At 47.1% G+C, this 17237-nt stretch overlaps 1 protein-coding gene across 1 annotated transcript in view; it reads left to right on the top strand.

Moving 5' to 3' along the window:
* Positions 1–4742: 4742 nt before the first annotated feature.
* Positions 4743–17237, top strand: part of LOC126210385 (organic solute transporter alpha-like protein) — a 48705-nt gene continuing 36210 nt past the window's right edge. The window contains exons 1-2 of the mRNA XM_049939615.1: positions 4743–4836; positions 7880–8124. Of these exons, the coding sequence (XP_049795572.1) occupies positions 4765–4836; positions 7880–8124 (317 nt within the window). The 5' untranslated portion in view covers positions 4743–4764. The remainder of the gene's footprint in view (positions 4837–7879; positions 8125–17237) is intronic.

Below are 17237 nucleotides of genomic sequence, written 5' to 3'. Positions count from 1 at the left end.
ATTTGTTGCTGAAAGGAGTCTACTGGGGCACACTTGTGTGTGGCACCCGAATATGATATGAATATTAATGTAAACTAAACGGAAACTATGATATTATAAACGTTGTATGTCTCTGATAAACTTTATAATGCGGATCGCTGACTGTGCACGACCGATGAGCCAAAGATACTGTTTCCAGTCTGCGATTGTAGTGTTGGAGTAAGGGAGCGCTTGGCGCACGATTGTCGGTAGCTGTCTGTGAGCGAAAGACGATGGAGTAGGCAGTGTTTGTGGTGTGCCGCGTGAAGCGCCAAGTGTTAGATTAATGAAGGTTTGTCAATATTGTTGAACATGGAAGCAGAAGTCTTCATGCAAGCAAGGTAAAGATGTTATATAATTATGATTTTTATTTTACCAGGTTGTTAGTATAGATGAGTTGGTCGATAATTTGTAATTGTTAAGCAATCCCAGAATGTACGTAAGCCGATTTCATAAGAAGGCCAGATACATATTTCACTTTTATAATGGTTCTAAGACTTGTTAATAGAGCGATATGTAATGTGATGATTTGCATTTATGTTGGATTAGCGAGGTTAAATAATACTTGTTGTTTAAATCTCATTGTTTGTGAATCAACTGTGAGTAATGTAACTTCAGTAGTCAGATGTTTCTGAAAAGACAAACTTAACTTACAATATAATTTTTGCTAAAAAACTCAGTGTTAGTGATTCACCATAATCAGTACTGGTCATACATTTTTTTCAAAGAAGTTGGAGTTTTCATAAATGTTTTCATTAATCAGCCAAAACAATTCCATGTGCATTTCAAAGTATTACAGCCAGCACTGCATACCGCTGAGCCTGTAGCTAGTATATTCTTATTTTCCATGCGAGACCAGACTATATCGTGTTCCACCGTTGCTGCTTTAGAGGTAAAACAATTTCATTTATTTGTTATATGCACAGGGACCAAAGTTGTCAGTTTTGAACAGGGCCAGATGATTCAGTGCCTAATGGGCTGAATGTATTTCTTTATTGATATTGGGGGTTACAGTGCTCAAAATGTTACATAGCGAACAGAAAGACAGGCACGAAAACGACAACTATCTCCTTCCCCCCCCCCCCCCCTCCCTCCCCCCCGCCACTCATTCTGCTCAGCAGTGTGTACCAGCTTGAATACCGCCTGGAGGGCCTAATGATACTACCTGAAAAACATGCTGGACCAGCAGTGCATTCGAGATGTCAGGTGTTATCAGCCCTTTCCACACCCACCCTCACCACAGGCAGAGAAGGAAGCCAGGTAATATTGCATTATCAACCTGTTCTGAGCTATGTTTTAAACTTCAAGTCTCTAGTTCATCAACAACTTAGTTTACAATCAACTGCAAGGCTTGTGCAATACAGAGAGACAGACAAGGAGGTAAGTTAATAAAAACTTGGTAAAAATGATTGAAGCTTATTGACACACACACAGTGGTTAGGTTACTACAAGCCACAACACCAGTTGGGAAATGGGGCCAAATTTCTAGTAGTTTACTGTCGAGTTGAGATTTTCACAAATGTTTTATTTGTATCTTACAGAAACTAGCAGTACGGCAATAAACAACCTTTTAAACACGCCGCTAACGGCAATCAAGGAATTTATAGCAATACAACAGTTAAAAAAAATTTTTAAAGAACATTAGTAAACAGGTTACTAAAGTAAATACAGAACTTTGTTAATAAGGTACGGTGAGGTAGTGAAGCTACCAACACCGCCGTTAAAAAAATTAAACAGGTCTCAGCAAACACACGATTAATGGCAATAAAAGGAATTTACAAACTTCGAGGAATTTAAAAAAATTTTAAACAAGTGTCCTGGAATATCATTAGAACATAACAGATACGACGGACCCGTGTAAGGCGGCCACAAATCACCCACTCAGGGATGCTGAGGCTAGACAGAATACTGACCAATTTAAATACGCCCGTAAACACAATTTCCACTCTCAGGCAAGTCACTGCACCGACTTCTAGCCAGCGAAAACTTGTTTTAAGACGGCTTAACTTGCTGACAGGATTAGAGCTAACCTCGTGCAAGGAAACATTACACCCCACAGTCCTGAATGAGCGACCACATGATCAACCAACAAGAAGCATGGATTTACTCATAACGCTCGACAGAATAGCGAAACAATTAACCTGCCAAAACTACACCTCCCATCGGACAGTAACGAGAGGAGGAGGAAAGATCACTGTCTTCAATTACACCGGTGCCAGGGACAGGAAACCCGGTCGCCGGAGGCCACAAGGCAGAAGAGACACTGGTTACGCAAAATTATTACTTAATGATTAAACCTTTAACGAACTTAACTTGCAATTATGCTCGAACAAGCAGTACACGACCTCCAATGGCAAGGATCCACACATCCGACCGCGCACGCGTCGCCAGTGTACCCAACACGCCACGGTCACGCGACAACACGCTCTGTCACCGGAGTTCACGTCTTCTCTGCAACGTTGACGGGTAGTGACCGCTCCTTTATGTTAGGTGTCTCCTTTTAAACTTTAGTGTTGAAACGAAGGATTTAAAAACGCTTGTTAACGTCCCACCAAGGCGAAATGAACAGCAATTACCCGTGGCGTGATTCTGTATACAACCAACACGCGGGGAGCTCTTCCGTCAACTCGACCCGCTCGTTACACACAACCGACATACATCACGTGGCGACTCGGTACAACCGACCACGCCTGCTTCGCGCTGGAGAGCCACACTGCCCTCCCGTGTCCACCACACTCTCTCTGCGCGCAACGCCCCTACTTCCGCGCCACCACACGAGGTTACAACCGGTCAAAGATCTCACTTCCTCCATAGCAGTTTCCGGGAAGCAAAAACGCAGATATCGATAGCAGAGGGAAAAGACAAGCAAGCAGCCACTTAATGACAGACCACATATCAAACAAACATGTCAGGGGAAGAAAAGGAAAACCAATGCAATCTAAACACCGGGTGTAGCAGGAGTCGATACACGGCTCACTTATGTTGAAGAAGTAGCGTAAGATACATTGCTAGACACATGTCTGCACCTATATGTAGACTGCACTTGCATAGTCACTGAAGTGCTAGGGTAAATAAGTACCACTGGGATTTGCACTTTGGAAGCTTATGTCCTATATGATGGGCCCAGTTCGACCGTCTACCACCTGAATCATTGATGGCTCCTTATATACATAGTCTTCTTCCGCTTAGGCCTTTGTCCCACTATAACACAGGGTCGGCCTTGTTACTATGGAGTAGGCAATGTTAGTGACAGAAGGGAGCCAAATGCCCATCCTGTCACCATCCCATACCTTCCACGACAGAATTAGTATACCCTAGATGTCTGTGTCTAGTGTAGGCCATGAAATAGTGCAAACGTTTCCAAATATCTATGTGGCTGGTCCCAGTGGAGGTTCGAGTCCTCCCTCGGGCATGGGTGTGTGTGTTTGTCCTTAGGATAATTTAGGTTAAGTAATGTGTAAGCTTAGGGACTGCTGACCTTAGCAGTTAAGTCCCATAAGATTTCACACACATTTGAACAACATCAAATATCTGTGAGTCATGTAACTGAGACAGGACATGGGGACCAGCCTGGTGTTCACCTAGTGGGATGTGGAAAACTGCCTGAAAACCACATCCAGTATGGCTGGCACTCCGGCCCTCGTCGTTATTCCGCCAAGCGGATTCGATCTGCGGCCGGCGCGCCTACCCGAGTCCAGGAAGCACCGCATTAGCGCTCTCGGCTACGCTGGCGAGTCGCTCCTTATACACGTACTACTGACAGCAAACGCATTTGTCAGTACACTGTGAAACATCCCCTTGGAAATATTTAAGAATGACAGTGCTGGAAAACCTCTTGAGTTATTTGATTTTCAAACAGCTGAGCAGAACTGAACGTACTGAGACATTTCTCTCTTTACTTAATCTGATCAACCCTAAACTGACACACAATATATTTAGCGCAACGCAATCTGACTTCCAAAAATCTCTGCAAAAGAATGGCCCTGACTAACAATAACCTATACCTTTCATGAATCACTTACCCCACAAAAATCGAACTACTGCAATACAGCGAGCGCCACTACTGCCAGCTAAATAAAAGATTCAAACTACTGAAGGCACTAACTACTGATAGGCATAGTCAGCAAATGAAAGTATTTGATAGACAACAAACACTGTATTTACCTTAATAATGTTGCAAAGTCATCATATATACGGTATATATCAGTTCATGATATCCAGTATTACAAATTTACTCTTTCTGATGGGCACACCTCCAGATCGTTCGCTCTCAAATCTCCGTCATCTCTCTCCCCACATCCACCACTGCTGGCGGCTCACCTCCAACTGCCCAACGCTACGCGCTGTTCACATCCAACTGCCCAACACTACAGTAGCGACTACTCCAACATTGCAAACCAGCCGCAGACTTCACACAGCACAGTCAGTGATTTTCATATAGAGTGCTACGTGGCGTTACCAACGTGAAACCTAAACAGCCTACTTACAACTGGGTCCTATACTACTGCGCATACAATGTGCGCGTCTATTCGAGACGACAATATTAATTTTCACTGATTTCCACTACTACATACGATCCCTTCCCGGTAGCAAAAATTTTTGTAGTTTATATCCTTCCTGACGCAGCATTTTCAGTGCAGCTGAGGACACTGCTTCTCTGCCGCAGGCCCTCTGGTGGTGATCGTGCCGGTGGTCGTGCTGAGCACGGTGGCCACGATCGCGGTGGGGGCGGTCTACGTCAGCACCATGCGCTACGTGCAGCTCCACACGCCCCAGGTGCTCCGGGGCTACACGTCCTTCGTCATCTCCATCTACCCGGTAAGACAGACATTGTAGGCGGCGAGCCGTCACATGGGCACATGCTCGCGCGTCCTCTGTCGAAGAGAGCCAGCTGATGCGATGGGAGAGAAGTGGGGGTGAACCTAAAGGGCCCCATATTTGTGGTTTCCCCTAGATTGCCTGAAGCGAACTTCCACCCATCGAAAACCGGGTCGTTGTGGAGTATCCAAATGTCTTTTCCCGCTTGCCTAAAGCCCAACGTTGCTTCATCCATTGTCAACCTCCAACACTCCATCCCAAACATATATATAAAGACAGCAACTGTTCTCAAAAGAACAGATACCATTGATGACCGTGTAGCTTCCCTAGAATAAATGATAATTAATTGAAACCCTCAGCTGTCGACAGGTTTTGTTGATCTACATCTACATCCATATTCCGCAAGCCACCAGACGGTGTGTGGCGGAGGGTACCTTGAGTAACTCTATCGGTCCTCCCTTCTATTCCAATCTCGTATTGTTTGTGGAAAGAAAGATTGTCGGTATGCCTCTGTGTGGGCTCTAATCTCTTTGATTTTATCCTAATGGTCTCTTCGCGAGATATACGTAGGAGGGAGCAATATACTGCTTTACTCCTCGGTGAAGGTATGTTCTCGAAACTTCAACAAAAGCCCGTACCGAGCTCCTGAGCGGCTCTCCTGCTGAGTCTTCCACTGGAGTTTATCTATCATGTCCGTAACGCTTTCGCGATTACTAAATGATCCTGTAACAAAGCGCGCTGCTCTCCGTTGGATCTTCTCTATCTCTTGTATCAACCCTAACTGGTACGGATCCCACACTGCTGAGCAATATTCAAGCAGTGGGCGAACATGCGTACTGTAACCTACTTCCTCTGTTTTCGGATTGCATTTCCTTAGGATTCTTCCAATGAATCTCAGTCTGGCATCTGATTTACCGACGATCAACTTCATATGATCATTCCATTTTAAATCACTCCTAATGCGTACTACCAGATAATTTATGGAATTAACTGCTTCCAGTTGCTCACCTGGTATATTGTAGCTAAATGATATGGGATCTTTCTTTCTGTATATTCGCGGCACATTACACTTGTCCAGATTGATATTCAATTGCCATTCCCTGAACCATGCGTCAATTCGCTGCAGATCCTCCTGCATTTCAGTACAATTTTCCATTGTTACAACCTCTCGATATACCACAGCACAATCCGCAAAAAGCCTCAGTGAACTTCCGATGTCATCCACAAAGTCATTTATGTATATTGTGAATAGCATTGGTCCTACGACACTCCCCTGCGGCACACCTGAAATCACACTTACTTCGGAAGACTTCTCTCCATTGAGAATGACAAGCTGCGTTCTGTTATCTAGGAACTCTTCAATCCAATCACAAAATTGGTCTGACAGTCCATATGCTCTTACTTTGTTCACTAAACGACTGTGGGGAACTGCATCGAACGCGTTGCGGAAGTCAAGAAACAAGGCATCTACCTGGGAACCCGTGTCTATGGCCCTCTGAGTCACGTGGACGAATAGCGCGAGCTGGGTTTCACACGATCGTCTTTTTCGAAACCCATGCTGATTCCTACAGAGTAGATTTCTAGTTTCGAGAAAAGTCATTATACTTGAACATAATACGTGTTCCAAAATTCTACAACTGATCGACGTTAGAGGTATAGGTCTATAGTTCTGCACATGTCTTCGACCTCGATGGGACAGCTGTCGGCAGCTGAGTGTTTCAATTAATTATCATTTATTCTAGAGAAGCTGCCTTGATACGCCTGGGCATTGAGTCAAACAGAGCTTGGATGGCGTGTAGAGGTACAGCTGCCCTTGCAGCTTAAACATGATACCACAGTTCATCAAGAGTAGTGACTGGCGTATTGTGACGAGCCAGTTGCTCAGTCACCATTGACCAGACGTTTTCAGTTGGTGAGAGATCTGGAGAATGTGCTGGCCAGGGCAGCACTCGAACATTTTCTGTATCCAGAAAGGCCCGTACAGGACCTGCACCACGCGGTCGTGCATTATCCTGCTGAAATGTAGGGTTTCGCAGGGATCCAATGAAGGGTAGATCCACGGGTCGTAACACATCTAAAATGTAACGTCCACTGTTCAGAGTGCCGTCAATGTGAACAAGAGGTGACCGGGACGTGTAACCAATGGAACCCCACACTATCACGCCGGGTGATACGCCAGTATGGCGATGACGAATACACGCTTTCAATGTGCGTTCACCGCGATGTCGCCAAACACGGATGCGACCGTCAGGATGCTGTAAACAGAACCTGGATTCATCCGAAGAAATGGCTTTTTGACATTCGTGCACCCAGGTTCGTCGTTGAGTACACCATCGCAGGCGCTCCTGTCTGTGATGCAGCGCCAAGGGTAACCGCAGCCATGGTCTCCGAGCTGATAGCCCATGCTGCTGCAAACGTCGTCGAACTGTTCGTGCAGATGGTTGTTGTCTTGCAAACGTCCCCATCTATGGACTCAGGGATCGAGACGTGGCTGCACGATCCGTTACAGCGATACGGATACGATACCTGTCATCTCGACTGCTAGTGATACGAGGCCGTTGAGATCCAGCACGGCGTTCCGTATTACCGTCCGGAACCCACCGATTCCATATTCTGCTAACAGTCATTGGATCTCGACCAACGCGAGCAGCAATGTCGCGATACGATAAACCGCAATCGCGATAGGCTACAATCCGACCTTTATCAAAGTCGGAAACGTGATGGTACGCATTCCTCCTCCTTACAACGGGCATAAAAACAACGTTTCACCAGGCAACGCCGGTCAACTGCTATTTGTGTATGAGAAATCTGTTGGAAACGTTCCTCATGTCAGCACGTTGTAGGTATCGCCACCGGCGCCAACCTTGTGTGAATGCTCTGAAAAGGTAATCATTTGCATACTACAGCATCTTCTTCCTGTCGGTTAAATTTCGCGTCTGTTGCACGTCATCTTCGCGGTGCAGCAATTTTAATGTCCAGTATTGTAGTTTGCCTGGACAGGCCTACAGAACCGTGGATGAAGTGGGAACCCTCTGTCGGACAGGTGTCTGCATCGGTGGCGTACGTGTCGGTGCTGGTGCCGCGCACCTTCCCCATGGTGCAGCTGGTGATGCAGGGCATGTTCGTGGTGTGCTTCTACCAGCTGTTCTCGCTGCTCGTCTGCCACTTCGACAGCAAGGAGCAGGAGCTGTCTCCACAGCTGGTGGCCACCACCTTGCGCCCAGTCACCGGACCCTGCTGCTGCTGCTCCTGCTGCGGCCGCTGCCTCAAGCCCGTGCCCGTCACCAGGTATGTGTGTCCTGAAAACCTTCCTAGAGGTAAAATACATGCTGTCGGAAAACGTCTCTCCCTATATTGCTGTAAATTATATCATACGGAACTAAACGCTTTATTCGAAATTCTTTGGTGACCCCCTGTACACCGCAAAATAAATATTCTTCTTAACGAAACGTCGTTTCCTGGTGAATGTAAGCGCGTAATGACGGTGTTACGAACTACGCACAATACGTGCTGTCGACTTATTTGACATTCCAGTGCAATTTCGTTGTTGTTGTGGTCTTCAGTCCTGAGACTCGTTTGATGCAGCTTTCCATGCTAGATTCTTCATCTCCCAGTACCTACCGCAACCTACATCCTTCTGAATCTGCCTAGTGTATTCATCTCTTGGTCTCCATCTACGATTTTTACCCTCCGCACTGCCCTCCAATGGTGATCCCTTGATGCCTCAGAACATATCCTACCAACCGGTCCCTTCTTCTAGTGATGTTGTGCCACAAACTCCTCCCCAATTCTATACAATACCTCCTCCTTAGTTATGTGATCTACCCATGTAATCTTCAGTATTATTCTGTAGCACCACATTTCAAAAGCTTCTGTTCTCTTCTTGTCCAAACTATTTATCGTCCATGTTTCACTTCCATACATGGCTACACTCCATACAAATACTTTCAGAAATGACTTCCTGACACTTAAATGTATACTCGATGTTAACAAATTTCTCTTCTTCAGAAACGCTTTCTTTGCCATTGCCAGTCTACATTTTATATCCTCTCTACTTCGACCATCATCAGTTATTTTGCATCCCAAATAGCAAAACTCCTTTACTACTTTGTCTCATTTCCTAATCTAATTCCCTCAGCATCACCTGACTTAATCCGACTACATTCCATTATCCTCGTTTTGCTTTTGTTGATGTTCATCTTATATCCTCCTTTCAAGACACTATCCATTCCGTTCAACTGCCCTTCCAAGTCCTTTGCTGTCTCTGACAGAATTACAATGTCATCGGCGAACCTCAAAGTTTTTATTTCTTCTCCATGGATTTTAATACGTACTCCGAATTTTTCTTTTGTTTCGTTTGTTTTTTCGTATATACGCAAATTAAATAAACAATTTACTAAGAATAACAAATCGCATATCATAAATTTTCTCTTACCATCTGTTCTCTCTACCTTCCCCAAGATGAGGTTGTCCCGCTCGCTGACCTAGCTGCCTTGTTCGCATATCTCCCCCTGCCACTCCTCCTTTTGGGTGACTTTAATGCCCACCACCCTTTATGGGGTGGGGCTCAGATCTCGGGTCAGGGTAGGAACGTTGAGGCTCTCTTGGCACAGCAGGACATTTGCCTCCTTAACACTGGTGCTCCCACATATTTTAGCTTGACTCATGTCACATACTCGGCCATTGACCTCTCTCTTAGTAGCCGAGGTCTTCTTCCATACCTCAGTTGGAGGGTCCACGACTGTGGTAGCGACCGCTTTCCTATCCTGGTTTCTCTTCTTCAATCCCAACCCCCTGACCACCTGCCACGATGCTCTCTTCGTAGAGCTGATTGGGCAGCCTACACCTCAGCTACTATGGCCATTGGTCCGCTTCCTGGTGACATTGATTTGGCAGTGGAAGAGGTCACTATGGCCATTGTTTCTGCTGCTGAGGCAACTGTCCCCTGTTCTTCAAGTACCCTAAGGCGTAAGTCAGTCCCTTGGTGGAAACCAGAGATTGCAGAAGCTATCCGGGACCGCCAGCGAGCCCTGCAACGACACCGGCGTCATCCTTCCCTAGAGAACATGGTTGCCTTTAAACGGCTGCGGGCCGGGCTCGGCAGTTAATACGGCGGAGCAAACAGGCCTGCTGGGAACGATATGTTGCCACCATAGGTTCTCGCCCCTCCCCATTTCAGGTGTGGTCGCGGGTTCGGCGCATTTTTGGCTTTCACCCTCATGCGTCCCTGCCCCGATACCTCTCCAGGTCCAGAACGAATTCACAACCAGTTTCTTCGCCATCTCTCGGCGCACTGTCAGGGTGAATTACTCGCCCTGTTTAACCGCATCTGGACGGAGGGCGTTTTCCCACCTCGTTGGCAGGATAGCGTTACTATCCCGGTGGTGAAACCTGGTGCAGATCCGCTGGTGGTTGATAGCTATCGCCCTATCACCCTTACCAACGTTATGTGCAAACTCCTGGAACGGATGGTGAGTCGGCGGTTCATGTAGATCCTCGAAGCTCGGGGCCTCCTGTCCCAGCAACAGGGGGGCTTCCATCAGGGCCGCTCAGCGACCGACAATTTAGTCTCGGTAGAGTCGGGTATTCGTACAGCTTTTACTCGGCGAGAACATCTAGTTGCTGTTTTCTTTGATCTTCGGAAGGTTCAAATGGTTCAAATGGCTCTGAGCACTATGCGACTTAACTTCTGAGGTCATCAGTCGCCTAGAACTTAGAACTACTTAAACCGAACTAACCTAAGGACATCACACACATCCATGCCCGAGGCAGGATTCGAACCTGCGACCGTAGCAGTCGCGCGGTTCCGGACTGAGCGCCTAGAACCGCTAGACCACCGCGGCCGGCTGATCTTCGGAAGGCGTACGATACGACCTATCATATCCTCGCTACGCTGCACAAATGGGGCTTACGGGGTCAACTTCCGATTTTTCTACGGAGTTTTCTCCAATCGCTCTTTTCAGTTTAGAGTTGGCACTTATTTTAGCTCTGCTCATATTCAGGAGAACGGTGTCCCGCAGGGCTCGGTTCTCAGTGTTCCCCTCTTTTTGGTGGCGATTAATGGTCTTGTGGCTGTGGTGGGCTCATCGGTCTGTTCCTCTCCATATGCCGATGACTTTTGTCTTTATTACAGTTCCCCAGGCATCAGTGTCGCTGAACGGCGGCTACAGGGAGCTATCCGTAAGGCACATTTTTGGGCATCCAACCATGGTTTTCAGTTCTCAGCCTCTAAGACCCGAATGATGCATTTCTGTCGTCCTCGAACTGTCCACCTCCATCCAGAGCTCTACCTTGCCAATGAACTCCTTCGTATTGAGGAGACGCATCGCTTTCTTGGCATGCTGTTTGATGCTCAGCTCACTTGGACACATCTTCGCGATCTTAAACAATGGTGCTGGCGGCACCTCAACATCCTTCGCTGCCTCAGCCACACCGTTTGGGGGGCTGCACGAACAACCCTCCTACAGCTCTATAAGGCCTTAGTCCAGTCCCGTCTCGACTACGGGAGCGTGGTGTACGACTCAGCAGCACCTTCAACGTTGCAGATGCTCGACCCGATTCTCCATTGTGGCGTCAGGCAGATGGTGAGCAGCATTCCCTGCCTTGTGGGAGCACTGTTTCCACTGCGGAGATGGTTGGTCTTTATCGTGCACTTGCTCACATTTCCTCCTGCCCTGGGGAGTCATTTGTCATATGCAATGATCCCCTGAGTGGATTGCAAGCACTCGACCGGTGTTTTTCTCGGGACCCTTTGGTGCGCGGTATTCAAGATGCTGTTTTTGCTCTCGCCGAGTGTGGTCGTTCAGCGACGTTTGTGTGGACCCCGGGCTACATCGGCATTCCAGGAAACGAACGTGTCGATCAGTTGGCCAAGCAGGCCACCACTTCGCCGCCCCTGGAGCTTGGTCTCGTGGAGAGAGACCTCCGGTCAGCCCTACATCGCAAGGTCCGCGATGTCTGCTCTGATTGGTCTGTCTTGAACACGCCAAATAAGCTCCGCATGGTAAAGTCGTCCACGGCCGTATGGAACTTATCCTTGAGGAGCACGCGTAAGGACTCAGTTGTTCTCTGCCGTCTCTGAACTGGACATACGCGGTTGACCCACAGCTATCTCCTTCGCCGTGAGAACCCGCCCAAGTGTCGCTGTGACGCAGGGCTGACAGTGGTCCATCTTCTGATGGACTGCCACCTTTTAGCTCCCTTGCGGCAGTCCTTTAATTTACCAGCTGCACTTCCTTTAATTCTTGGTGACGATGCCTCTATAGCTGACTCAGTTTTACGTTTTATCTGTGCAGCTGGGTTTTATCACTCACTCTAGTGTGGGCGCTCTCGCATGATTTCTCAGGCTACAACCACTTCTGCGACTTTTAATTGTGACGTGGATACCAAAATAGTGTCTTTTATGGTAACAAGTTGTGTTGGTACCTCTATCAACGCTTTCCAGCTGGAGGTTCTTCGTTTGTAGTTGAGTGGTTTAATTTTTTCCTGATCCATCAACCACTGTAGTCTCTCTAGTCAACTATTTGCTCTGCTCCTTTTAAGTGTCCTCTATTTTGTGTTATTGCGATGTTCATTTTAGCTCTGTACCCCTGGGTGGAGAGCTTATGCTTTTACTGTATAGGCCTTTTAGAAGTATGTCTGTTTGGAACAGGGGACTGATAACCTCGATGTTTAGTCCCCATCAAACTCCAAAACCAACCAAATTTCCTCTTAAAAAATTTGTCCTATATTTGAGCGAGTGTTCGAACTGTTGACCATGGACTGAAAAGTACATTTGCAATCTCCGTCCGAAAGAACGATGAACAAATGTAATTACAGTGGATGATACGATAGAGCATGCACTGGCGATTCGACGACACGTATCATCTGGCGTAGTTGAGCCTTCGTCATAGACTGCATCTTGGAGTGCTCCTCAAAGAATAAAATCAAAAAGAATTTAGTCCGATCCAACGTCCAGGTAAGTTCTCATTTAGTATTTGGATTGCAATACGGGACGAGTGAACTGGACAACCGCCGTGTTGCAGCCACAGGCACTGTCGAATATGCAGTGATAGCTCTTCTAGAAGAACCGTCAGAATGTCCGTCAGAAAGATGAAGTAAGGTTCCACAATGTAATTTCCTAAGATGCTGGGCCATACGTTTACGCTCCATAGCCGTTGATGTCACACGTGATTCAGCCAGTGTGGATTTTCAGCTGCCCAGTAGTGCATTTTATGGAAATTTACCTTAGCGTGGTTGGCAAACGTTGCTTTTTCGATAAAGAGCACACGTCTGAAAAACGGAGGGTCGTCTCACATTTTCTGAATTGCAAACCGACAAAATTATGTACGTTCAAGATCACTGTCGTCAAAGGCCTGATGTAGTGACAGATGACAGGGATGGAAATTCTGTCGATGCAGGATGCGAATCGCACTCGTCTGCCTGATTCCGCATTCCTCGGCAGTGCGTCTTGTAGTGTTCGCCTGCTTAGCTGCGTGGTAACGCGCTCGCCTCCCATGTAAGCGGATCACCGAGCGAGGTGGCGCAGTGGTTAGCACACTGGACTCGCATTCGGGAGGACGACGGTTCAGTCCCGTCTCCGGCCATCCTGATTTAGGTTTTCCGTGATTTCCCTAAATGGTTTCAGGCGAATGCCGAGATGGTTCCTTTGAAAGGGCACGGCCGATTTCCTTCCCAATCCTTCCCTAACCCGAGCTTGCGCTCCATCTCTAATGACCTCGTTGTCGACGGGACGTTAAACACTAACCACCACCACCATGTAAGCGGGCCCGGGTTCGATTCCCGGCTGGCTTGGAGATTTTCTCCGCACCGGTGACTGGGCGCTGTGTTGTCCTCCTCATTATCGGCGCGCAAGTCGCCCAATGTGGCTGTCGAGTGAAATAAGACTTCCACTTGGCGGCCGAAGTCCCTCGGTTGGGGCCACCCGGCCAACGATGCCATACCGTCATCTCGTTTTCATGTCTCGTGGCCCCGTGCGGATTCATTAGCGTCGTAGCCAGAAGAGCTTCCTCGTGTTCTCTGTCAGTTGCAGTCCTCCTTCTTGTCCTCTTTCTCACGTTCAAACAGCCTGTTCGCACTAACGCCTTAATAATTCGCGCAGTTGACTGGCGCTTTGGACACTGGCGATCCGGATAGATATCCCTACACCGTGTAAGGGGTCCGCAGGCCCTTACTACTTAGTTTGCATCAGCACAGGTCGACAGGGCAACTATCGATAGTGTGTTGGGTCGCGAGAGCGAGAGTCAGTTCAGGCAGTGCTGGGTTGGGAGTTTCCCGCGAGGCGGGCAGAGAGCTGTGCAGAAGCCAGCAGTTGAAATAATGCAAATTACCGACAAAGGGAGTGGCCATCGCCGCGGTTTAACCCCTTTGTGTTAGTATTATACGGGAAAGTGAGAAAGTTTAATTAACAAAGTGATTTCAGTGATATTATGTGCCGTTATTGAGATTCCGCGTCTACCGCGCCGGCATTATTTGGATTGCAGTGTTGGATTACAGTGATTGGATTTTGCGTGTGACGAGGATGAATAGCGAAAGAAACCTGTGCTGAGATTAGCCGTTATTAACAGTGTATTGACGAAGGCAGTGGCTGTCTCCTTATTTTTGTGCTTTTGCTAAGAATATAGGTCTTATTTGTGAAGCTGTGTTTGTTGTCCTCGCCGGCCGACGTGGCCGTGCGGTTAAAGGCGCTGCAGTCTGGAACCGCAAGACCGCTACGGTCGCAGGTTCGAATCCTGCCTCGGGCATGGATGTTTGTGATGTCCTTAGGTTAGTTAGGTTTAACTAGTTCTAAGTTCTAGGGGACTAATGACCTCAGCAGTTGACTCCCATAGTGCTCAGAGCCATTTTTTGTTGTCCTCCTTACCACCAAACAGTACATTATTACCGTATTTGCGAAGGACAATATGGAATGTAACATCTCCTGAGCAGTCCAATCCGATCGCCAGCCCCATTAGGTACACGGTCATATTAATTAATTACTTAATTTGGGCTGCTATTCAGATCCGCGAACGAGCGGATACCCAAAATTATAAGGGAGTGTTACAACCGCTGTACTGTTTTTACGGCATTCCTTTCACATTCTCCATATAAAAGTAGTATAGCCAGCTTCTCCTCACTGGTGTACATGTCTGCAGGCAACGAATGTTGGGGCAGAAATGAGCGGGCTGCAGTGCAGACAAGAAAACAGGCGCATGTGTTGACATTCTGACACAGCGTAGCACGAGAGTTGTGATTTGAGGTGTTTGCACCGCAAATGCCGATTCCGGCCACCGTGCTCTCGGATTCTAGGATATTTCTCGAACTTTTTTACTATCGGTTTCAACGTCAACATTAACAAACCCTACATCACTATAAATCTCTATTCAAGAGCTATCGAATTCAGTTATAAGAAGTATACGATGCCAGTTAAGAAAGCGTACTTACTTTAATATCTCCGTTGATACCAGCGCTAAAAACATCAACCAAACAAAATTTTGATCCTCTCTCCCCATAGGGTGGGGCTTGCGAGAGAGGAATTAGAATTTTACAAATGTTGACCCAAGCAAACAAAACTTATCCGAATCTGCGGAAGAAATTAATATTTGGGTCAACATTTGTAGAACTCTAATTCCTCCCTCTCTCAAACCCCACCCTATGGGGAGAGAGGGAGAGTTTTACTTTTAGCGAATCAAAATTTACGAAGTAAATGAGTATTTTTTATTGATCCACAACCATTTTCCACGCAAAAATGAGAACATGGATTTTCTTGAATCACAGCGCCAACTACCAAGAATCAAAACAAATGTTTAAGACAAAATGTACGTAGTTTTTTATGTAGAATGTGATTCTGCAGCAAAAGAATGGGGTGGCGGGCTACTTTTAGCACCAGCAGATCTCCACCCCGAAAATAACCAGCTTTGGATTCTACACATTTTTTCATGTGAAGTTTATTTTTCGAGTTATTCTGGTTTGTCAACTTAAAATTTACACCCTTTATAAACTCTAAGGGGGAAAAAAAGGTGCACCATGAATAAATTATCCGAATGAGACGGAAATCGGCAGATCTAAGTACGTACAGAGACAAACAAATAATTACAGTATCAGAAAAACTGGATGATTTATTCAAGAGAGAGAGCTTCACAAATTGAGAAAGTCAGTAGCAGTATATTGGACTTGGAATTGATTGACAGAGTTGTTGCAGCCCTCCTGAGGCATATCGTACCACATTCTATCCGATTTGCGCGTTATATCGTCACAATCCCAAGCTGGTCAGAAGGTTCTGCCAATAATGTTCCAAACGTTCTCAACTGGAGAGAGATCCAGCGACCTCGATGACCAATATAGGGTTTGGCAAGCACGAAGACAAGCATTAGAAACTCTTTCTGTGTGTGGACGGGCATTATTTGACAGAAGTGTAAGCCCAGGATGGCTTTCCATGAAGGGCAACAAAACGGGACGTAGAGCGTCGTCGACGTACCACTGTGCTGTAAGGGCTCTGCGGATGGCAACCAAAAGGGTCCTGGTATCAAATGGAATGACACTCGAGACCAACACTGCTGGTTGTTGGGCGACATTCAGGTTGGTATCCCACCTCCGTGTGAGGCGTCTCCAGACAAGTCTTCGCTGGTCATTGCGGCTCAATTCGAAGCAGGACTCATCAATGAAGACAATTCTATTTCAGTCGATGAGATTGCAGACCGAATGTGCCCGGCACCACCTCAAACGGACTGATTGTTGTACAGAAGTCATTGGTAGTCGGCGCAAGGGGCGTCGTGCGTTTAGCCATCTTTCTGTGAGCCACCTACTAATGGTCCTTATGGTCACTGAAGCACCAGTCGCACGTCGGATCAATAATAATGATGAATCCGGGGCTCCGAGTGCCTCTCTGCTCGGTTTTCACATTCTGTCATCTCTCTAGATCGACTACTTGCTTCTTGACGCTAACGCATCTTTGTGGAAAGAACTGTGATTGTTAGACAAAGGATGTACTTCCAGGACGATGGGCCGCCAGCCCATTTCAACATTCCTCTGACGGATTATCTGAGAGCCATGATGGATCAGCTGAGGTGGATCTGCGGTCTGACCAGCCGTGTCATCTATCTTCACATGACTGGATTTTTTCCTCTGGTGGTATATGAACCAGCTGGTGGATGAAACCGTTGTGGAACCAGAACGTCGGCCGGAGTGGCCGAGCGGTTCTAGGCGCTACAGTCTGGAACAGCGCGACCTCTACGGTCGCAGGTTCGAATCCTGCCTCGGGCATGGATGTGTGTGGTGTCCTTAGGTTAGTTAGGTTTAAGTAGTTCTAAGTTCTAGGGGACTGATGACCTCAGAAGTTAAGTCCCATAGTGCTCAGAGCCATTTGAACCATTTTTTTTGGAACCAGAACAAGACGTCGTCGCTAGAGCGACCAAATCTGATGG

The sequence above is a fragment of the Schistocerca nitens genome, chromosome 10, assembly GCF_023898315.1.
Source record: "Schistocerca nitens isolate TAMUIC-IGC-003100 chromosome 10, iqSchNite1.1, whole genome shotgun sequence".
Taxonomy (NCBI): Eukaryota; Metazoa; Arthropoda; class Insecta; order Orthoptera; family Acrididae; genus Schistocerca; species Schistocerca nitens.
Note: the sequence above shows the minus strand (reverse complement) of the source record. Positions and strands in the feature narration are given on the sequence as shown.